The sequence below is a fragment of the Oratosquilla oratoria genome, chromosome 11, assembly GCF_046742065.1.
Source record: "Oratosquilla oratoria isolate Oo_2021 chromosome 11, ASM4674206v1, whole genome shotgun sequence".
In the NCBI taxonomy this organism is placed as follows: Eukaryota; Metazoa; Arthropoda; class Malacostraca; order Stomatopoda; family Squillidae; genus Oratosquilla; species Oratosquilla oratoria.
The window spans coordinates 4,349,503-4,368,047 of record NC_134787.1 but is presented as its reverse complement, the minus strand read 5'-3'; the positions used below and the strand labels follow the sequence as shown (position 1 = coordinate 4,368,047).

Here is an 18,545-nt window from a genome sequence, read left to right as displayed (position 1 = left end):
AGGAGTATAAGAAGAAGTTGAGAGAGGAGTGGGAGGGAGTGAAGGATAGAGTAGAGCTAGGAGTGAAGAAAGACTAGTAAAAGAGGTATGGAAGGCAGATGTGGAGGGAGTGAACATGAGGAACATGAGGGGGCGACCAAGGATGAGATGGATTGATGGGGTGAAAGGGGCTTTGGGGAAGAGGGGAATGTCTGTTGAGGAAGGACAAGAGAGGACAGAAGACAGGGGTGAATGGAAAATGGTTGTATATGGATGATGTTGTGATGCATGAGGTGGAATGGTTGGGGGGGGATGGGGGGTGAGGTAGTATGTGTGAGCAAAATTTGACACAGGCCAAAGGGATTTCTCCCCGTCTTCTCCTTTTCTGCATGAGGAGACAGAGAGGGGGGTCTCCGATTTAATGAAGCAGCCTTGCTGTGAATGTGCTGTGTCTTGCGACATTGCCTCTGACCCAGGGCAGTGGACAAAATGGAGGGATGACCCGTCATCCAGGAGGTGCCAAGATAAGAGGGAGGGTGGAGGGGAGTGGAGTGTATTAGGGATGGAATGGGTGGGAATGGTTTTTATGCCTTTTTCTTTTTGGCTACCCCCCTTGTAAGGGGGAAAAAGCCTTTGGTGTATGTATGTATGTATGTATGTATGTAAACAACAAACTGAAAAACAAACAAGAATTAGTGAAACTATGACAAGGAGGAGTTGAATACACAGAGGAAATAGAAATGGCAGAAATTATGAACAAGCATTTTAAATCAGTGTTTACAAGAGAGAACATACAACTTAGAGATGTCGAGTGAGAGGGGAAAGACCCCCCTATGAAAGAGATAGAAGTAACAAGGAATGAAATAATGAAATACTTGAGTAATCTCGATGTTAGAAAATTGCATGGTCCAGATAAAATGGCAAATTGGATTTTGAGAGAATGCAAGAATGAACAAACACAAAATACATAGCAGTTCATTGAAGGAAGGAAAAGTTCCAGAAGAATGGAAAAGAGCAAATGTACCAATATATAAGGGGGGAAACAAAGAAGATCCTACAAACTATAGACTAGTCTCTCTTACAAGTATGGTAGCTAAAATTTGTGAAGGAATGATCAAAATTAGATGGGTAAAGCACTTGGAAAAAACAATGTACTAAATCCGAGGCAGTTTGGATTTAGACAAGGATGATCATGCGTCACAAACTCAACGTGTTTCTATTCAAGGCTAATAGATATAATACAAGAAAGAGATGGATGGGCTGATTGTGCATTTCTAGACCTCAAAAATGCTTTTGATAAGGTGCCACATAAGAAATTGCTAAAGAAATTAGAAACTACAGGAGGAAACCTTTAAAATAAATCACATGTCTCAAGTAACCCCTGCACAAAAAAACACATATTCCATATCTTTCTCATTGTATTTCGATCGTAATAATAGGTTAGATAGGATGATGTCTATATCACATTTTTACAATAACCTTTTGCGGCCGCGAAACCCTGGTTGAGAAACGCTGGTCTAGATTCTAGATTCTGGTGTCAAGATAATTTTGATGTGTGTTCTGCCAGATAGTCTACTAGTACAACAAGGAGATTGATTTTTTTTTTTTTTTTTTTTTTTTAATCCAGAGGAGCTGTGAGGGCTATTTTCACAAGTGAAAATAATAAGGGCAACCCAACACAAGGGGGAAAAATAACCATTAAGATATTAATGCCTAACAGTATTGTATTTTGATTTATCATAATCTATTTTCAATATTTTCTTTCTACCCCCTTGTAGGTTGTACTCAAGGAAGCAGTGGATAACATTCAATGTCCAAGCACATTCCAGCCAGTAGAGGAGGATGATCTTGTTGATATGTTAATCAAACCAGAGGCTGGGAATGGTAAGTATACCTTACATGTATATATGCATTTATACATTTGGAATGAGTAATGTAGAGAGGAGGCAGACAAAGGGGGTTGGACAGAGAGTTGTCAGAGAGAATAGGTCAATCCACATGCACTTTGCACCATACATACAACTTGACTGTGCTGAATAAAGTCACTGTGTTAACCCCTTCCATACGGGGCCGCACACGTAAGCGTCATGGGGAGCGAGTGTATTCGCGAGGCTGCCATATCGGCGTCTTGATTATATTTATTGTAGTCGCCCCTCCATAATGACATTCTTTCTAATTCTTTTGTAATCGCATTTTCTATGGTTATCAAAATTCACGAGTGAAGAGAGAACGATCGATATAAGCGGTGACTATATTTTATGATGCGAGTATTATTACGACACGTCGTACGGCTGGCATTGGCTGCTGCCACCGAGATCTAAGTCCATGAAGCCTACGTGTGCGGCACCGTATGGAAGGGGTTAAGGTACAAAGGCTGAATTATCCACTATGAGATAGACTACCAGTTCTGCAGTGGACCTTCAAGGCCAAATACTAATCAAGCTGCCCCTTACAATAAAGTATGTGTACTTCACTCCTTCTTCCTTCTTACACCAAAATTCATCCTAGACATTGTTCTCTGTATGAGGATGCCAGAGATACTTTTTTTCCACTCTTCAGGAGTGGAACCATGCACCATCATTACTGTTGTCTCAATTAAAAGAATTATTATTGTTTTAGGGACAGCCACTGAATGGTCAGCCCTCTGGATTGATGGCAACGAGACTGCAAGCAAAGTTCTGACCATTGAACTGCCGCTTATCATTCGCATCAATAAAGTAAGAATATTTTAAACTCCTTTGACTGAGTGATGGCCTTCAGTTCAATATAGTTGTCTTGAGTTAGCTGGAACAGAACCTTTCTATAGGTTTTCTTTTGGCTAGTCCAGATGATTTCATTCAGTTTAAAGGGTATCACTGTATTGAAAAGGATACTGTATTTTTCGGACCATAAGGCGCGGGCAAAATCCTTAAAATCGCCCAAAATCGGGTGGTGCGCCTTATCGTGAGGTGCGCCTTATGTGTGGCTTCAGTGCAAAAAAATGTCTCGGACAGTGACGTACTATTTTCACACATTTCATAGCTAGCCTGCCGAGGGCGACAGTGCATTGGCCTAGCAAAAGTTACAACCAAGTTTAACCAAGATGCATGTATCTTGACAAGAAAATTGAGAAAACTTCGACAGTTTTCGAGTCCATGCCACCGCATTCATTCACGCTATCATGGCTATGACATGATAGCGTCCACAACACAGACAGCCATTTTGCATTGGTCTAGTATCGCTCCACTCAGACTGCAGTCATTTGGGTATTTTTTAAGTTTCGACCATGGGCGCAATATAGCAATAGAAAATTTATTATTAATTTTGTAAATTAAAATGTATCAACGTAATATGCAATTTTGTGGGCGGAAATGAAAATAAAAAATACCTTGCTACAAGCAAATATGCTAATGAATGAAGTCGGTAGCATAGGATCGGGACGCCATCTTGTCGTCTGTCAATTGACGGCCTCAGTACTTCCGACAGTACCTTGCCAGGTACATTTTCTTGAAGGAATGTTATGGAGCGGAGATACATGCATTCCTTCAAACTGCAAGAACTTTGTATACCCCACAAGCTGAGAGAGTGGTTGAAAAGCCCACCAACGTCTCTCACGCCGACGACGACGACGGGCTGGATGACATATAATTTGCAGGTAATGATTTATTAAACACAGGTTAGGTTAGGTTAGGTTAGACGAATTTATCATCCTTTCATTTCTTCGACGTCGGCATCTATCATAACAAACATGGCATACCATTCGTCTGACATGACTTCGTTACTTACGAAATCTGGTTAAGCACCTTTTTTGTTTTTTATTTCTGCTCACAAAATTGCATATTACGTTGATACATTATAATTTATAAAATTAATAATTAATTTTCTATTGCTATATCTTGCGTTTTTAAGTGAATAGAGAATTCCGGGAATAAAACGGCTAATGTTGGTTTTATTCCCCACAATTCCCATAATGTGTTTATGTTGTTTTTTAGGGGTATTGGGAGGGCAGACCGTCCATGGAGGTGGTCTGATTTCACTGACCAAAATAAAAAAAATATATCATTTATTTTTGTAATTTTGCTAAATCCCAACCGATTTTTCTCAACATCGAAAATGTTCAGTTCTGAATGCATTCACATATACATGAATATCCGATGACAAGACCAGGTGCGCCTTATGGTCAGGTGTGCCTTATGTAAGGACGGGGAATAGCAAATTATGGGTGCGCCTTATGGTACGAAGTACCTTATGGTCCGAAAAATACGGTAATATAATTTGCATCAATTCTTTTGACACCGTGACACCCTTAAAGGATTTTAGTCTGTCTAATGCTAGATCATCATATCCTGTCTCACTAGGCATTACTCTACCAAGAGACAGCAATGTTTATGGTTAGGATGTCAAAGTAATTATTTGCTGAGTGGGCAGGTTTTCATAATATTGCTTGCTGCTACACAGTCACATGCTGTAGACTCACTCAGGGCCAATCTGACCATGTTTATTACTCTTTTCCCTATTCCAGACCACATTCCATTGAGTGCACATTACTCCCCTTTCTTTAGTGAGGTACCCTTCAGGAAATCCCAAGTTGAGGTTATATTGCATAGCCAGGCTGGTACAGTGAAGTAATCTCCTCCACATTATGCCTGTGTAATTTTGGAGGTACATCAGCAAGAAGTTCCTCCATTGTAGCAAAATGTTCCTTTGGTTTAAGAAATGAGGACTGTGCATTAGGTACATGTGGGCCTCTCTCTCTCTTTCTCTCTCTCTCTTTTTTTTTTCTTTTTTTCTTTCTCCTTCGAGCTACACTCTCTCCTTATCTTATGGGTAGTAGAGCTAGCCCACAGAGCCTATACAGGGTATTAGTGGGTGTTGGGTGCAGAGTACCCACAATCACACAACATGATTTCACCTCTAGCTTTCAGCCGCTCTGTGCCGACATTGTAATGTCAGCTTCCTTTCCACCCTTTAACATATTCATAGCCTCAGAGATGGTAGAGTTTCAATTATCTATGAATCAGCAACTATCATCCAAACATCAGCCAGGAAAACTGAACATTTAGAGGGTCAGCCATGTGCAAATACTCAAAGTACTCAGCCCACTGAGCCTTGCACCCATCCATGTCTGACAATAGTTGTCCCTCAGTTGTTCAAACAAGGCTCATCTGAGCCTCACTCAGCTCCATTTAAATTTATATAATTACCATCAGTGAATGTATAAATGGGTTTTGATGTGTATGTAATGGGTGTGCCATCCCACTTATAAGGAGGAAGGAGCCTTTGGAATGTATATCATCCATCAGGAACATACACTAGAGGATGTGTCACTTCACTCACATGTTAATGCCATTCCCCACATTTCACACTCTATCCATCTTCATAATTCCACCACTTCATCTCAAACATGTTCATGTTCTTTCTTTCTGTCCCCTTCAAACTCCAAGTCTCTTCTTCATACAGTGCCATGGTCACAATTACTCCCTCTCTTTGTATTCATCCCTCAGATCCCTTTTCTGCTTAAAATTATTTCATTACAACACAATATCTTTTCCTTGAGTGACTTGTAGTCAATCCAGTGATTGTTGTCATTTACTTGGGAGTTGTAGGTCTCCTGTAAAGAAAAAACTAGTGGAACGGATCGATTAATTGATTTACTTGGTTCCTTTAGTCCCCTAACATACACCCCTTGTTGCTTCTTAAGAGAGATCTAGTCCACCACTGAGACCTTTTTGTGTATGTTTTATGGATGGGGAGTGAATTATGTTAGTGCTTTCCAAGTATGTCCCTATTTCTTCTGTGTGTTTCGACCATTTTGATTTGTTGTAGTATATATGTCTTTTTATTGGGGTTTAATTTCTTGAGCACATATTATGGTAATTTTGATTAGGAAGTGATTGGTAGGTGGACATATAGTTAAATGAAGAGAGTTCCAGAACTTCCCAATAGAATGGAAAAAAGTGCACATACAAATTCACATAGTCTCAATTTTTAGGCAGAAAATCGAACATTGGTGCTGTGGGCCTACAATGACTACGAGGGCTGGAAGACTGGCACACATCCTTGTATCATCACACTTGGAGACAAGATTTCAGGACTCAAACTTGTCGATGAGGGCATCATGGTAAGTCGACCCTCAGAATCAGCTCTTTCACCAAAGTGAGATCCTATAGAGATTTTCTTTTGCCAAATTTGAGGTCTTTTCTCCCTTATTGGGATGGGGTTTGGGGTTCTGAGTCAAAGTATACATCCACTCCACACCCATCCAAAACCCATTCATTGGCTCTTCTATCTTAGCACCTCACAGATGAAGGGTCATCCCTGACTGCCACCACACTGCATGGGTCAGTGAGAATAAACCAAGAATGTGCCTCCACAGCAGGTTCTGACAGCCAGAACTGGTTTAATCCCACCATTTCATTTAAAGGAAACTTCACTTCCTCTGTATCCACTCAAAAATTTACAGAACAGAAAAGTATATCTCTTTGACCTGCATCACTTCTTCATCCATGTACAATTACTCTCCATTCATTCCTATCATTAACCCCTTCCATACGGTGCTGCATACGTAGGCGGCATGAGGAGCAAGTGGATATGCGAGGCTGCCATATCGGCGTCTTGATTATATTTATTGTAGTTGCCCCTGCGTAATGACATACTCTCTAAACTGTCTTCATCACATTTTCTATGATTATCAAAATTCACAGGTGAAAGAGAGAACGATCGATATAAGCGGTGACTATATTTTATGATGCGAGTATTATTACGACACATCGTACGTCTGGCAGATAATGCTGCCCGCGAGATTTTGGCCCGTACTGAAGAGGTTAATACTCTCTTCCTTGCTTGACAGACATTCCTCTTGAATCCAATGTCCCCTTTACTTAATCCATCAACCTTCATCTTAGTCTCCTTTGAGGTTCACTATTCACTGCCTATTTTGTATAGAAATACAGACATACATATAAACTACTAAAGAGAGTAAATACAGAGGAAGATCGTAAATCACCACAAAAAGACCTGGACAAAGTCTGTAAATGGAGCTATGAGTGTGAAGTGAAGTTCAACATAAAGAAATATAGTATAATGGAATTTGGAAAAAGCAAAAATAGAATATTGGGACAATATAAAATTGGTACAAAGGAAGTTAAAAAAGTCAAGTTGGAAAAGGACCTAGGAGTAACTATCATCAATGACATGGCACCAGACAAATATATCAACAAAACAGTTGGGGAAACTTTCAATTTATTAAGATCAATGAAAGTGGCCTTTGACTATGTGGACGAAGAAATGGTGAAGAAAATATTAGTTACATTGATAAGACCAAAATTGGAGTATGCTGTAACACTATGGACACCTAGTACTAAAAAGAACATAAAGAAATTAGAAAAAAATCAAAGAGCAACAACAAAGATGGCACCAACACTCTTCAAATTGACTTACGAACAAAGGCTGTCCAAACTTGAACTACCAACCCTGGAACAAAGAAGAGAAAGAGGAGATCTACTAACCATCTATAGAATTAGGAAGGGGATGGAAATCTTTGATAGAGATGATTTACTAAAGTGGGATAAAAGAAAAACAAGAGGACATGAAAATAAACTTAAAAAGGATAGTTACAGAAGAGATCTGAAAAAGAATAGCTTCCCTCACACAGTGACAGATAGCTGGAACAAACTGAATTAGAAAACAGCGAGCGTAAAAAATATACAAGAATTTAAGATCAAACTAGATGCTGAAAGATACAATAGCGGGGCACTGCGAGCATAGCTCTCTTCCCGTTAAATACAACTAAGTAAGGTAAATACAAATATATATATATATATATATATATATATATATATATATATATATATATATATATATATATAATGGGGTTCATGAAAGAGTATTAGGATGGGTTGGACACATGGAAAGAATGAGTGAAGAAAGACTAGTAAAAGAGGTATGGAAGACAGATGTGGAGGGAGTGAACATGAGGGGACGTCCTAGGATGAGGTGGATGGATGGGGTGAAGGGGGCTTTGGGGAAGAGGGGAATGTCTGTTGAGGAAGGACGGGAGAGGACAGAAGACAGGGGTGAATGGAGAATGGTTGTATATGGATGATGTTGTGATGCATGAGGTGGAATGGGCAGGAGGATGGGGGGTGAGGTAGTATGTGTGAGCAAAATTTGAAGCAGACCCGAAGGGATTTCTCCCCGTCTTCTTTTATGCATGGGGGGACAGAGAGGTGGGGTCGCCGATTTAATGAAGCAGCCTTGCTGTGGATGTGCTGTGTCTTGCGACACTGCTTCTGACCCAGGGCAGTGGACAAGGTGCAGGGATGACCTGTCATCCAGGAGGTGCTAAGATGAGAGGGAGGGTGGAGGGGTGTGGAGTGTATTCAGGGATGGAATGAGTGGGAATGATTTTATGCATTTTCCTTTTTGGCTACCTCCCTTGTAAGGGGAAAAAAAGCCTTGGTATATGTATGTATGTACAGTGGCCGCGAAAAGTTTGGGCGCGTATTTAACGAGACACAAATTTAAACACTTGTGACATTTAAATAATCATTTAAAGACCTATAAATGGCTTATTACATACCTTATTTACCAAGCAATTTTCCTTTAAGCTTTATGACCTTCTCCAAACGTGCCGGGATGCATCTTGCCAGGTTTTGTACGTGTTGAGGAATAATATCATCCCAAATGAGGCGCAGCGAACTGGGGACTGCGCAGATCAAATGGACAATCAGCATCATAGCGTCCGTGACGTAGACAGACTTGGGACGGAAGGTTATTTATTCACGGGAATGTTAGATGCGTCTTTATTGCAGATCCGATCCATCACGCAGGATGGACCCAAAGGAATTTCGATAGTTACGGTGGAATGATGAAAATGAGTTGATTACGGAGAGGGGTGTGTACACCTTAGGCGTTTTGAAACCAGCCTGGCGCCTAGAAGTGTGACGTGACATCACAAACGGCAACCGGTCTTACACACCTTCTTAATTCTAATTCTTAAAGTGAACATTGTACAAATAATGCGATGTTATCTTGCGACATAGCTTGCAGACAACTTACAAAGGTGGGATTTTCGAACAGATGAGGTCTCTGTTTGAAATACACTTAAAATTAAAGCATTACAAAAAACAAAATTGAAACCCCTTCTGAGGGGAAACGAGCCTTACGACAAAAAATATGTAAACACGGAATTATAAAAAAAAGCCCCGTTACTGCTCGTAACGGCACACCAAATATCCTGTATTTCTGTTTTTAGCTTAGCTACAGTGGAGACGTCACGATCTTGAAGCTGTTTTTTAATTATATGCCATACGTGCTCAATGGGATTTAGGTCTGGAGAATTTCCAGGCCATTTTTTGAAGTAATCAACACCACAGTCTTCTAACCATTGGGTAACAGACCGAGCTGTGTGAGCAGGAGCTCCGTCCTGCATAAACCAACTAGCATTGCACTTTTCAAAACTTTCAGGCAGGTTATCACACAATAACTCGAAATAAGTGTACTGATTTACACTCTCATTTTGTGCAAGAAACACTAAATTGCCAACTCCACCAAATGCAAAGCATCCCCACACCATAACACTTGCAGCATGTTTCACCACTTTAGCTGTATAGCGAGGGTCATTAGGGTCAGACCCCCTGGGGCGCCTCACACGCTTTGACCTGCAGCCCGACGACACCACAAACGTTGACTCATCACTCCACAATACTCGTTCCCAGTCTTCTAAGGACCAGTCCTTATATTTCTTGCAAAATGCTATGCGATCACGTATGTTTTTTGCACTTAGGAGGGGAAGAACTTTAGCACAGCAACTACGGTATTGTAAATCTTTGGCTAAATGATCAGAAATACATCTTACAGACACATCATGCAGCAGTGCAGGGTTATTTTCTTTCAGTTTTCGAGCTGTGAGCGTTGGATCTTTATCTAACTGCCTCCTAATAACCGTAGAAGTACAATTTGATATCTTCCTTGGCCGACCAGAGCGATGCTTTGGAGTAGGAATGATGTCACTTCCTCCGTCTCGAAATTTCTTGGTCCACTTTTGCACTTGACGCACAACAATTCCCACACGAGTAGCAATATATTTACACTTATAACCCTCCTTATAGAGGGTTATGATTGTAACTGTGTCTCTTTCCAGCTCTTTACCACTTCCCATTATGGAGATATCAAGGCACAAAAACAGAGACCACCGCAAAAAAAAAGAACTACTCCCCGTGAGAGATGTCTAGAAAACTGACTCCACGTGACATCGAGTGCACCTAAACAGAGTTGCCAAGTAGTGTGTATTGTCTCGGCTAAATACGGGTACAAAAGCTAGCATTGAAAAAATAGCGAAAAGTTTGGGCGGGAAAGTTGTATTTTTCGCATAATTTTGAGTTTAGCGGAAAGTTTGGCCGCATACAATTTTGCGCCCAAAGCTTTTCGCGGCCACTGTATATTATTATATATATATATTATATATATCTATATATATATATAGTATATATATGTGTATGTATATATATATATATATATATATATATATATATATATATATATGTACCATATTTTTCGGACCATAAGGCGCAGGCAAAATCCTTAAAATCGGCCAAAATTGGGTGGTGCGCCTTATCGTGAGGTGCGCCTTATGTGTGGCTTCATTACAAAAAAAATGCCTCGGACAGTGACGTACTATTTTCACATGTTTTGTAGCTAGCCTGCCGACGGCGACAGTGCATAGGCCTAGCAAAAGTTACAACCAAGTTATAACCAAGATGCATGTATCTTCACAAGAAAATTGCGAAAACTTCGACAGTTTTCGAGTCCATGCCACCGCATTCATTAACGCTATCATGGCTATGACATGATAGCGTCTACAACAAAGACAGCCATTCTACATTGGTCTAGTCTCGCTCCACTCCGACTGTAGTCATTTGGGAATTTTTAAGTTTCGACCATGGGCGCAATATAGCAAAAGAAAATTAATTATTAATTTTGTAAATTAAAATGTATCAACGTAATATGCAATTTTGTGGGCGGAAATGAAAAAAAAATACCTTGCTACAAGCAAATATGCTAATGAAACGAAGTTGGTAGCATAGGAACTGTATACCCCGCAAGCTGAGAGAGTGGTTGAAAAGCCCGCCAACGTCTCTCATGACGACGACCAACGAGGACGAGCCGGATGACATTTAATTTGCAGGTAATGATTTATTAAACACAGGTTAGGTTAGATGTCGGCATCTATCATAACAAACATGGCGTACCATTCGTCCGACAAGACTTCGTTAATTTACGAAATCTGTTTTAGTATCTTTTTTCGTTTTTTATTTCCACTCACAAAATTGCATATTACGTTGATACATTACAATTTACAAAATTAATAATTAAGTTTCTATTGCTATATTGCGCCCATGGTCGAAACTAAAGATTTACCTTCGTTTGTAATCTTGTGTTTTTACGTGAATAGAGAATTCCGGGAAATAAAAACTGCTAATGCTGGTTTTATTCCCTACAATTCCCGTAACGTGTTTATGTTGTTTTTTAGGGGTAGTTGTAGGGCAGACCATCCATGGAGGTGGTCTGATTTCACTGACCAAAATAAAAATATATATCATTTATTTTTGTAATTTTGCTAAATCTCAAATGATTTTTTCTCATTCGACAACGAAAATGATCAGTTCTGAATGCACTCACATAAGCATGATTATCCGATGACGAGACCAGCTGCGCCTTATGATCAGGTGCGCCTTATGTAAGGACGGGGAAGAGCAAATTATGGGTGCGTCTTATGGTACAAAGCGCCTAATGGTCCGAAAAATACGGTATATATATGTATATGTATATATATATATATATATATATATATATATATATATATATATATATATTTATATATATATGTGTATATATATATGTATATATATATATATATGTATTAACCCACCGCCCTGGGTCAGAAGCAGTGTCGCAAGACACAGCACATCCACAGCAAGGCCGCTTCATTTAATCGGCGACCCCCCCTCTCCGTCCCCCCTTGCATATAAGGAGAGGACGGGGAGAAATCCCTTCGGGCTGCGTCAAAATTTACTCACACAGGGTGGGCAGGGTGCAGGGATGACCCGTCATCCAGGAGGTGCTCAGATGAGAGGAAGGGTGGGAGGGATGTGGAGTGTATTTAGGGATGAAATGGGTGGGAGTGTTTTTTATGCCTTTCCCTTTTTGGCTACCTCCCTTGAAAGGGGGAAAAGGCCTTGGTATATGTATGTATATATATATATATATATACATATATATCTATATATATATATATATATATATATATGTGTATATGTATTATATGTATTACGTGTATATACATATATACATGTATATATATATGTATATATATACATATACATATATATATATATATTATATATATATATACAGGTAGTCGTCGACTTACGACCGAGTTCGGTTCCGACAGACAGGTCGTAAGTCGATCTGGACGCAAGTCGGTCTTTATATATATATACAAGTATATATTACCCTTTAAATATTTTTGTTAATGTATATTGTATATTGTATTTAGCATACTGAAATAATCTTCTAGCATCTTTGAACTATGTTGTATAGTATTTCTTAACCTTTTTATAATTTTATCTGATTTTCTTTGGGGAAACGTAGCCTAGGCATAGGCATACTGAATAAGATCCTATCATCTTTAACCTATGATATCTAATACTGTGCAAGTTATTTTCTAACCTTTTTATCATTTTATCATCAGACTTTCTTTTAGAAACGTATGCATACTGAATAAAATTTTATTATCTTTGAGCTACGTTGTTTAATATTCATTAACAGCTTTTTTATAATTTTCGTTAGGAAGACGTAGCCTAGGCATACGCATAACTGAATAAAGTCCCTGTGTATCTTTGACCTATCAAATACGTTGTTTTTTGTTTGGTTACATTAAAAATTCATTGCAAGGCAAAAATTTCCGGACATTTTTTTTTTTTTTTTTATTGGTCAAAACGAATTCTTTCCGTTTACGTACTCTACCGAAAATATTGTTATCGACAACAGACTAGGCACTACCCAAACAAAGGTTTAACTGTTACATTTTATTAATCGCAAAAAACATAAAAATACCAAAAATGCTTGTACCGAACATATTTGTTAATCGACCAACAGACCTAGGCATAAAAAAGTTTTACTGTTACATTTTTATTAATTGCAAAACATATAAAAAATACAAAAATGCAAGCCAAAATTTGAATTTTTTTTTTATTTTCAAAACACATTCTTTTCCGGTTACGTATAACATTCACTGTACCGAACATACTGTTATCGACAAACTAGCCTAGGCATAAGAAAAAGTATTTGTTTACATTTTATTAATTGCACAAAACTTTTAGAAATACAAAAATTACAAAATGCAATGCAAAATTAGGAAAGGATTTTACTTCAAACAAAAAATTAACAGGAATATTTAGCCTGGCTGGGATGCTGACGCTGTCGGCAGCCTGCCAAAACTATCGTTACCAGCGGTCTCGCGGCGTGCGGAGTAATTGTTCTGCGCTGCCAGATTATATACATTGCAATTCTTGATTACTCTATTTAAATGTTAAATATTTTTGGCACTATCTCGTGGTCGTAAAGTCGATCAGTTCATAAGTCGCCATAGGTCGTGAGGTCGACGACTATCCTGTATTTATATATATATATATATTTATATATATATATATATATTTATATATTTATATATATATTATTTTTATACATGAATATTTGTATATTTATGTATATGTTCATATGAATTATATAATATATACATATATTATATATATATATATATATATATATATATATATATATATATATATATATATATTTATATATATATATATATATATACTATATATATATATATTACATATAATGTGGCGAAATTGCATGTATGAATGTTGCAGAGTGTGCCTGGATGGTTGGTATGCGTGTAAGTGATGCGTGATCTCGGAGAGTCGAAGCATAAGCAAGGGATGTAGCTAGGGTATGCATGGGGGGACGCCAGGGGGGGCTCCCGGCGTCGCTTGCCATACCTCGCATAGAGAGAGTAAGCCTAGCATTGGTGTTGAAAACACGTGTAAAATCCTCATGTTCGCTAAGCAGAATAAACAAGAGAAGACTGAACTCCTGCATTTCCCTGATCCAAGGCCCATGTGCAATAGAAAAAGGTGAGTTTAATGTACATGCGAGTACGTAACATATATATATATACATACATATATATATATATATATATATATATATATATATATATATATATTTATATATATATATATATATATATATATATATATATATATATATATATATATTGGAGTAACGTGGCAAAATATTTTCTTTAAGGCATATAGAATTGTATGCAACAGCATATTGAGCTCTGATGAGTTTCCAATGAAGAGTTTCAAGTCTTCTAAAGATATCTCTAGCATGGAGAGGTAAAGAAAAAATCAAGTTGGCCATAGAAGCCATCTAATGGGTAGAACAGGATACAAGACGTTTCGCTAATCACAGTTAGCATTTTCAATTGTGACAATAGCAAAGAAATGTATGATTATAAATACAGAAAGTAAACATTAGGAAAGATTACAAAGAAATGACCGTTATTCTGGTCTGAAACTGGGAAAGGACACGTTGAATATCGGGGAAAGGAACGCGGGAAGGGGAACTGTGACCACTGGGAAAGGACACTCAGATGACCGTTACTGTGGCCTGGGTGTCCGTCGCGGACGGAGTGACTGCTCATGGGAGGGCTGATTTGTCTCGTAGCTGGGTTGTCTGGTTTGGCGGATTCTGAATGGTTTGAGGCTGGGAAGGATGGTGGGGGCTTCCTGTTGGGTGTTCAGTGTAGGTTGGCTGTATTTAATGTGGAGGGCCTCAAGGAGGGCAAGACGGCGCTTGTCACTTTCTTGGTCTAAAATGGTGGTATTGTCCACTAAGATGGATCTGGTGATTGGAATGTTATGGGTCTCCTGAAGGTGTCGCTTAGGGCCTCCATTGTTAAGGTGGTATGTCAACCGTCTGGAAAGGCGAGTGGTAGTGAGTCCGATGTAGGAATCTTGGGGCGTACAGTCCCCAAAAGGACACTTAAACTGGTACACCAGACTCACACACTCGATGTCGGATGGGCGTGGGGAGCTGTTATTTTTCATGATAAGGTCTTTAGTCCTCTTGTTCTTATAATAAATGGCAAGTTTAATGCGGTTCATCTCGTTGGTGGGGGTCACATTGTCCTTGATGATACGAAGAAGTGCTTTCTCATCCTCCTTATAAGCGCTCGACATGTAGGCCCTATAGAACAAGGCTTCTATCGGCAACTTGATTTTTTCTTTACCTCTCCATGCTAGAGAGATCTTTAGAAGACTTGAAACTCTTCATCGGAAACTCATCAGAGCTCAATTTGCTGTTGCATATATATACATATACATATATATACATATATATATATACATATATATATACATATATATATATACATATACATATACATATATACATATATACCTCACCCTCACCGGGGTGCTGTATCCACTTGGACATTGGCTGCCATGGAGCTCCATTCCTGTCTGCACATGGCTCTTTTTAACAAGATGGCATTTGTTATTTCTTCTCCTACAGGTGTCCTTTACCCATCTGCATATTTTCTGTGTGGTCTTCCTCTTGCCCTCTTTCCTTCTATTTTTCCTGTGAAGCACATATGTTCTAATTGTTGTTTTCTCATGAATTGTCCTACAAAGTGTAACTGTTTTTCCCTGATAATTCCTATTATTTCCCTCTGTGTTCCTATTTTCTGCAGTATTTCTTAGTTTGTTTTAAATTCTGTCCATGAAATTTTCCGCATCTTTCTCCAAATCCCATTATTACTGCTTTTATTCTGTCCTGCATTTGTTTACTAATTGTCTAAATTTCAGATCCATATAATAATACTGACTAAGTGCAACATTAAAAAAAAAAAAATCTTGTTTGCATGTTAATTTTATTGTTAGTTACTAAGTGTTTAATTTTGTTGAAATGTGTGGTAATTGTTATTGGGAATCTTAGTGTTTACCTTAGTTCAGGAAACTTTCCCACGAAGTGGTATTTTCTTTGATTCAGGAACCTTTCCTGAAACTTTGAACCACACCTATTGTAACCTTAAATAAGATTACGATTAAACTCCCCTCCTCTTTATTTTGTTTATTAAATCTGTGTACGATTTTGGTTTGATAAATCAGGAATTAACTTTGAGAAATTACTTAAAGTTAATATTAACCTGTAGCCTTCTGAGCTTTTTTTTCGAACTCATAAGAGTCCCTTGGTACCACTGTGCACTAACATTGGCACAGTCAGATTGCCCTGAGCTCAGGACAAAGAAGGACTTCTTTTTTGGAAACCTCAAACCAAGGGATCACATCTTCGGTTCAGAAGGCCTTAAAGATATCGTATTTTCTGAAGAAACTACTTTTAGAGAATCTACACAGGTTAAAACAAAGGTGACCAGTAAGTTCTCAGAAAGTAACTACTGATTTATTAAACCGTAGTTTTCATAAATGATTTAGGTCTATTATTCTCTTTATCTCTTCATTGCTTTTCCCATCCCAAGTTAACATGCTATCTAGATAATTGAAGTGTACTATGTCAATATTTTTCCTTCTATTTCAGTTCTTACCCTTGGACATTCTCGTTTTTTCGTCATTACCATCACCTCTGTTTTCTTTTTATTCACTTTTAGACCTGCTTCTACTTGCTTCTACTAGTGCTGTAACTAATTCCTGTAGCTGAGCTTCTGATTATGTGAGTAACACAATATCATCTGCACATCTAATATTATTGAGATTTCTTCCTCCTATTTGTCATACTTTTTGATGGTGAATATCTCTCATTTTTATCTCCCTTTATAAATTATACATGTATGGTGACATTTCATATCCGTGTCTCATGTCTCTTTCAATCTTTTGACAATCAGACAGTTCTGTTTTCACTACTGCTTCTTGCTTCCGATAGAGATTTGCTATTAACCTTAAATCATTCCCATCCACCCCTATTTTCTTCAACTTTATTAATTCATTGTGTCTTATTTTGTCAAATATACATATACATACATATACATATATACATACATACACATATACATATATACATATATATATATATATATATATATATATATATATATATATATATATATTACAAAGGATTATAAAGACAGAGCATGCCAATAAATAAAATACATTAATTGATAATGATAGATAATAAACAGATAAATAATGATGACTTATGATAAATGATAAATACATACATACATATACCAAGGCTTTTGAAAACCCCTTACAAGGGAGGTAGCCAAAAAGGAAAAGGCATAAAATCATTCCCACCCATTCCATCACTGAACACACTCCACACACCCCCACCCTTCCTCTTATCTTAGCACCTCCTGGATGATGGGTTATCCCTGCACCTTGTCCACTGCCCTGGGTCAGAAGCAGTGTCACAAGACACAGCACCTCCACATCAATGCCGCTTCATTAAATCGGCGACCCCCCCCTCTCCATCCCTCCATGCATAAAAGGAGAAGACGGGGAGAAATCCCTTCGGGCTGCGTCAATTTTTTCTCATACATACTAACTCACCCCCTATTCCCCACCCATTTCACCTCATGCATCACAACATCATCCATATACAACCATTTTCCATTCACACCTATCTTCTGTCCTCTCCCGTCCTTTCTCAACAGACATTCCCCTCTTCCCCAAAGCCCCTTTTACCCCATCCATCTCATCTCATCCTAGGTCGACCCCTCATGTTCACTCCCTCCACATCTGCCTTCCATACCTCTTTTACTAGTCTTTCTTCACTCATTCTTTCCATGTGTCCAAACCATACTAATACTCTTTCATCAACCCTATCTCCCAACTCCCTTTCCACCCCTGTTCTCCTCCTCACCTCCTCATTTCTCACTCTCTCCAGCCTAGTAACCCCCATCATACTTCTCAGACACCTCATCTCAAACACAAACTCCTTCTCTCTTCCTCTCTTATGTTCCATGTTTCTACCCCATACAGTGCTCTTGGCACAATCACTTCTTCATACAGTCTCCTCTTAGCATCCATTCCCAAATGTCTATTCCTCATTACACTTTTTAATCCACTAAGGCATTTACTCGCTTCTCTCAATCTACATTCTACCTCCACCTTCAGTCCACCTTTTCCTGCCACATTTGCAATCAAGTATCTAAAACTTTCCACTTCCTCCAGTCGCTCTCCCTTAATGCTCATGTCCAGTCTACTGCCACTTTCACCCCTTGTACATCTCATCACCTTACTTTTATCCACATTTATCTTTAGCTTTCTTCCATCACACACTCTCCCAAACTCTGTCACCAACTTCCTCAATCCCTCCTCTGATCCTGCCACAAGCACAGTGTCGTCTGCAAACAACAGCTGGCTCACCTCCCACTTTTCTCCATTTTCTTTAACCATCTCCAACCCTGACCCACTACCCTATCCATGTACAAGTTGAACAGCCAGGGTGACATAATGTATCCCTGACGATGTCCCACCTTTACCTCGAACCAC

The 18,545-nt window shown here is 38.6% G+C and overlaps 1 protein-coding gene across 1 annotated transcript in view; it reads left to right on the top strand.

The window, feature by feature from the left end:
* The window catches only part of LOC143029930 (uncharacterized), a 69,776-nt gene that overhangs the window by 24,033 nt on the left and 27,198 nt on the right, over positions 1 to 18,545 (top strand). The window contains exons 13-16 of the mRNA XM_076193141.1: positions 1,758 to 1,863; positions 2,599 to 2,696; positions 5,951 to 6,114; positions 16,280 to 16,463. Of these exons, the coding sequence (XP_076049256.1) occupies positions 1,758 to 1,863; positions 2,599 to 2,696; positions 5,951 to 6,114; positions 16,280 to 16,463 (552 nt within the window). The remainder of the gene's footprint in view (positions 1 to 1,757; positions 1,864 to 2,598; positions 2,697 to 5,950; positions 6,115 to 16,279; positions 16,464 to 18,545) is intronic.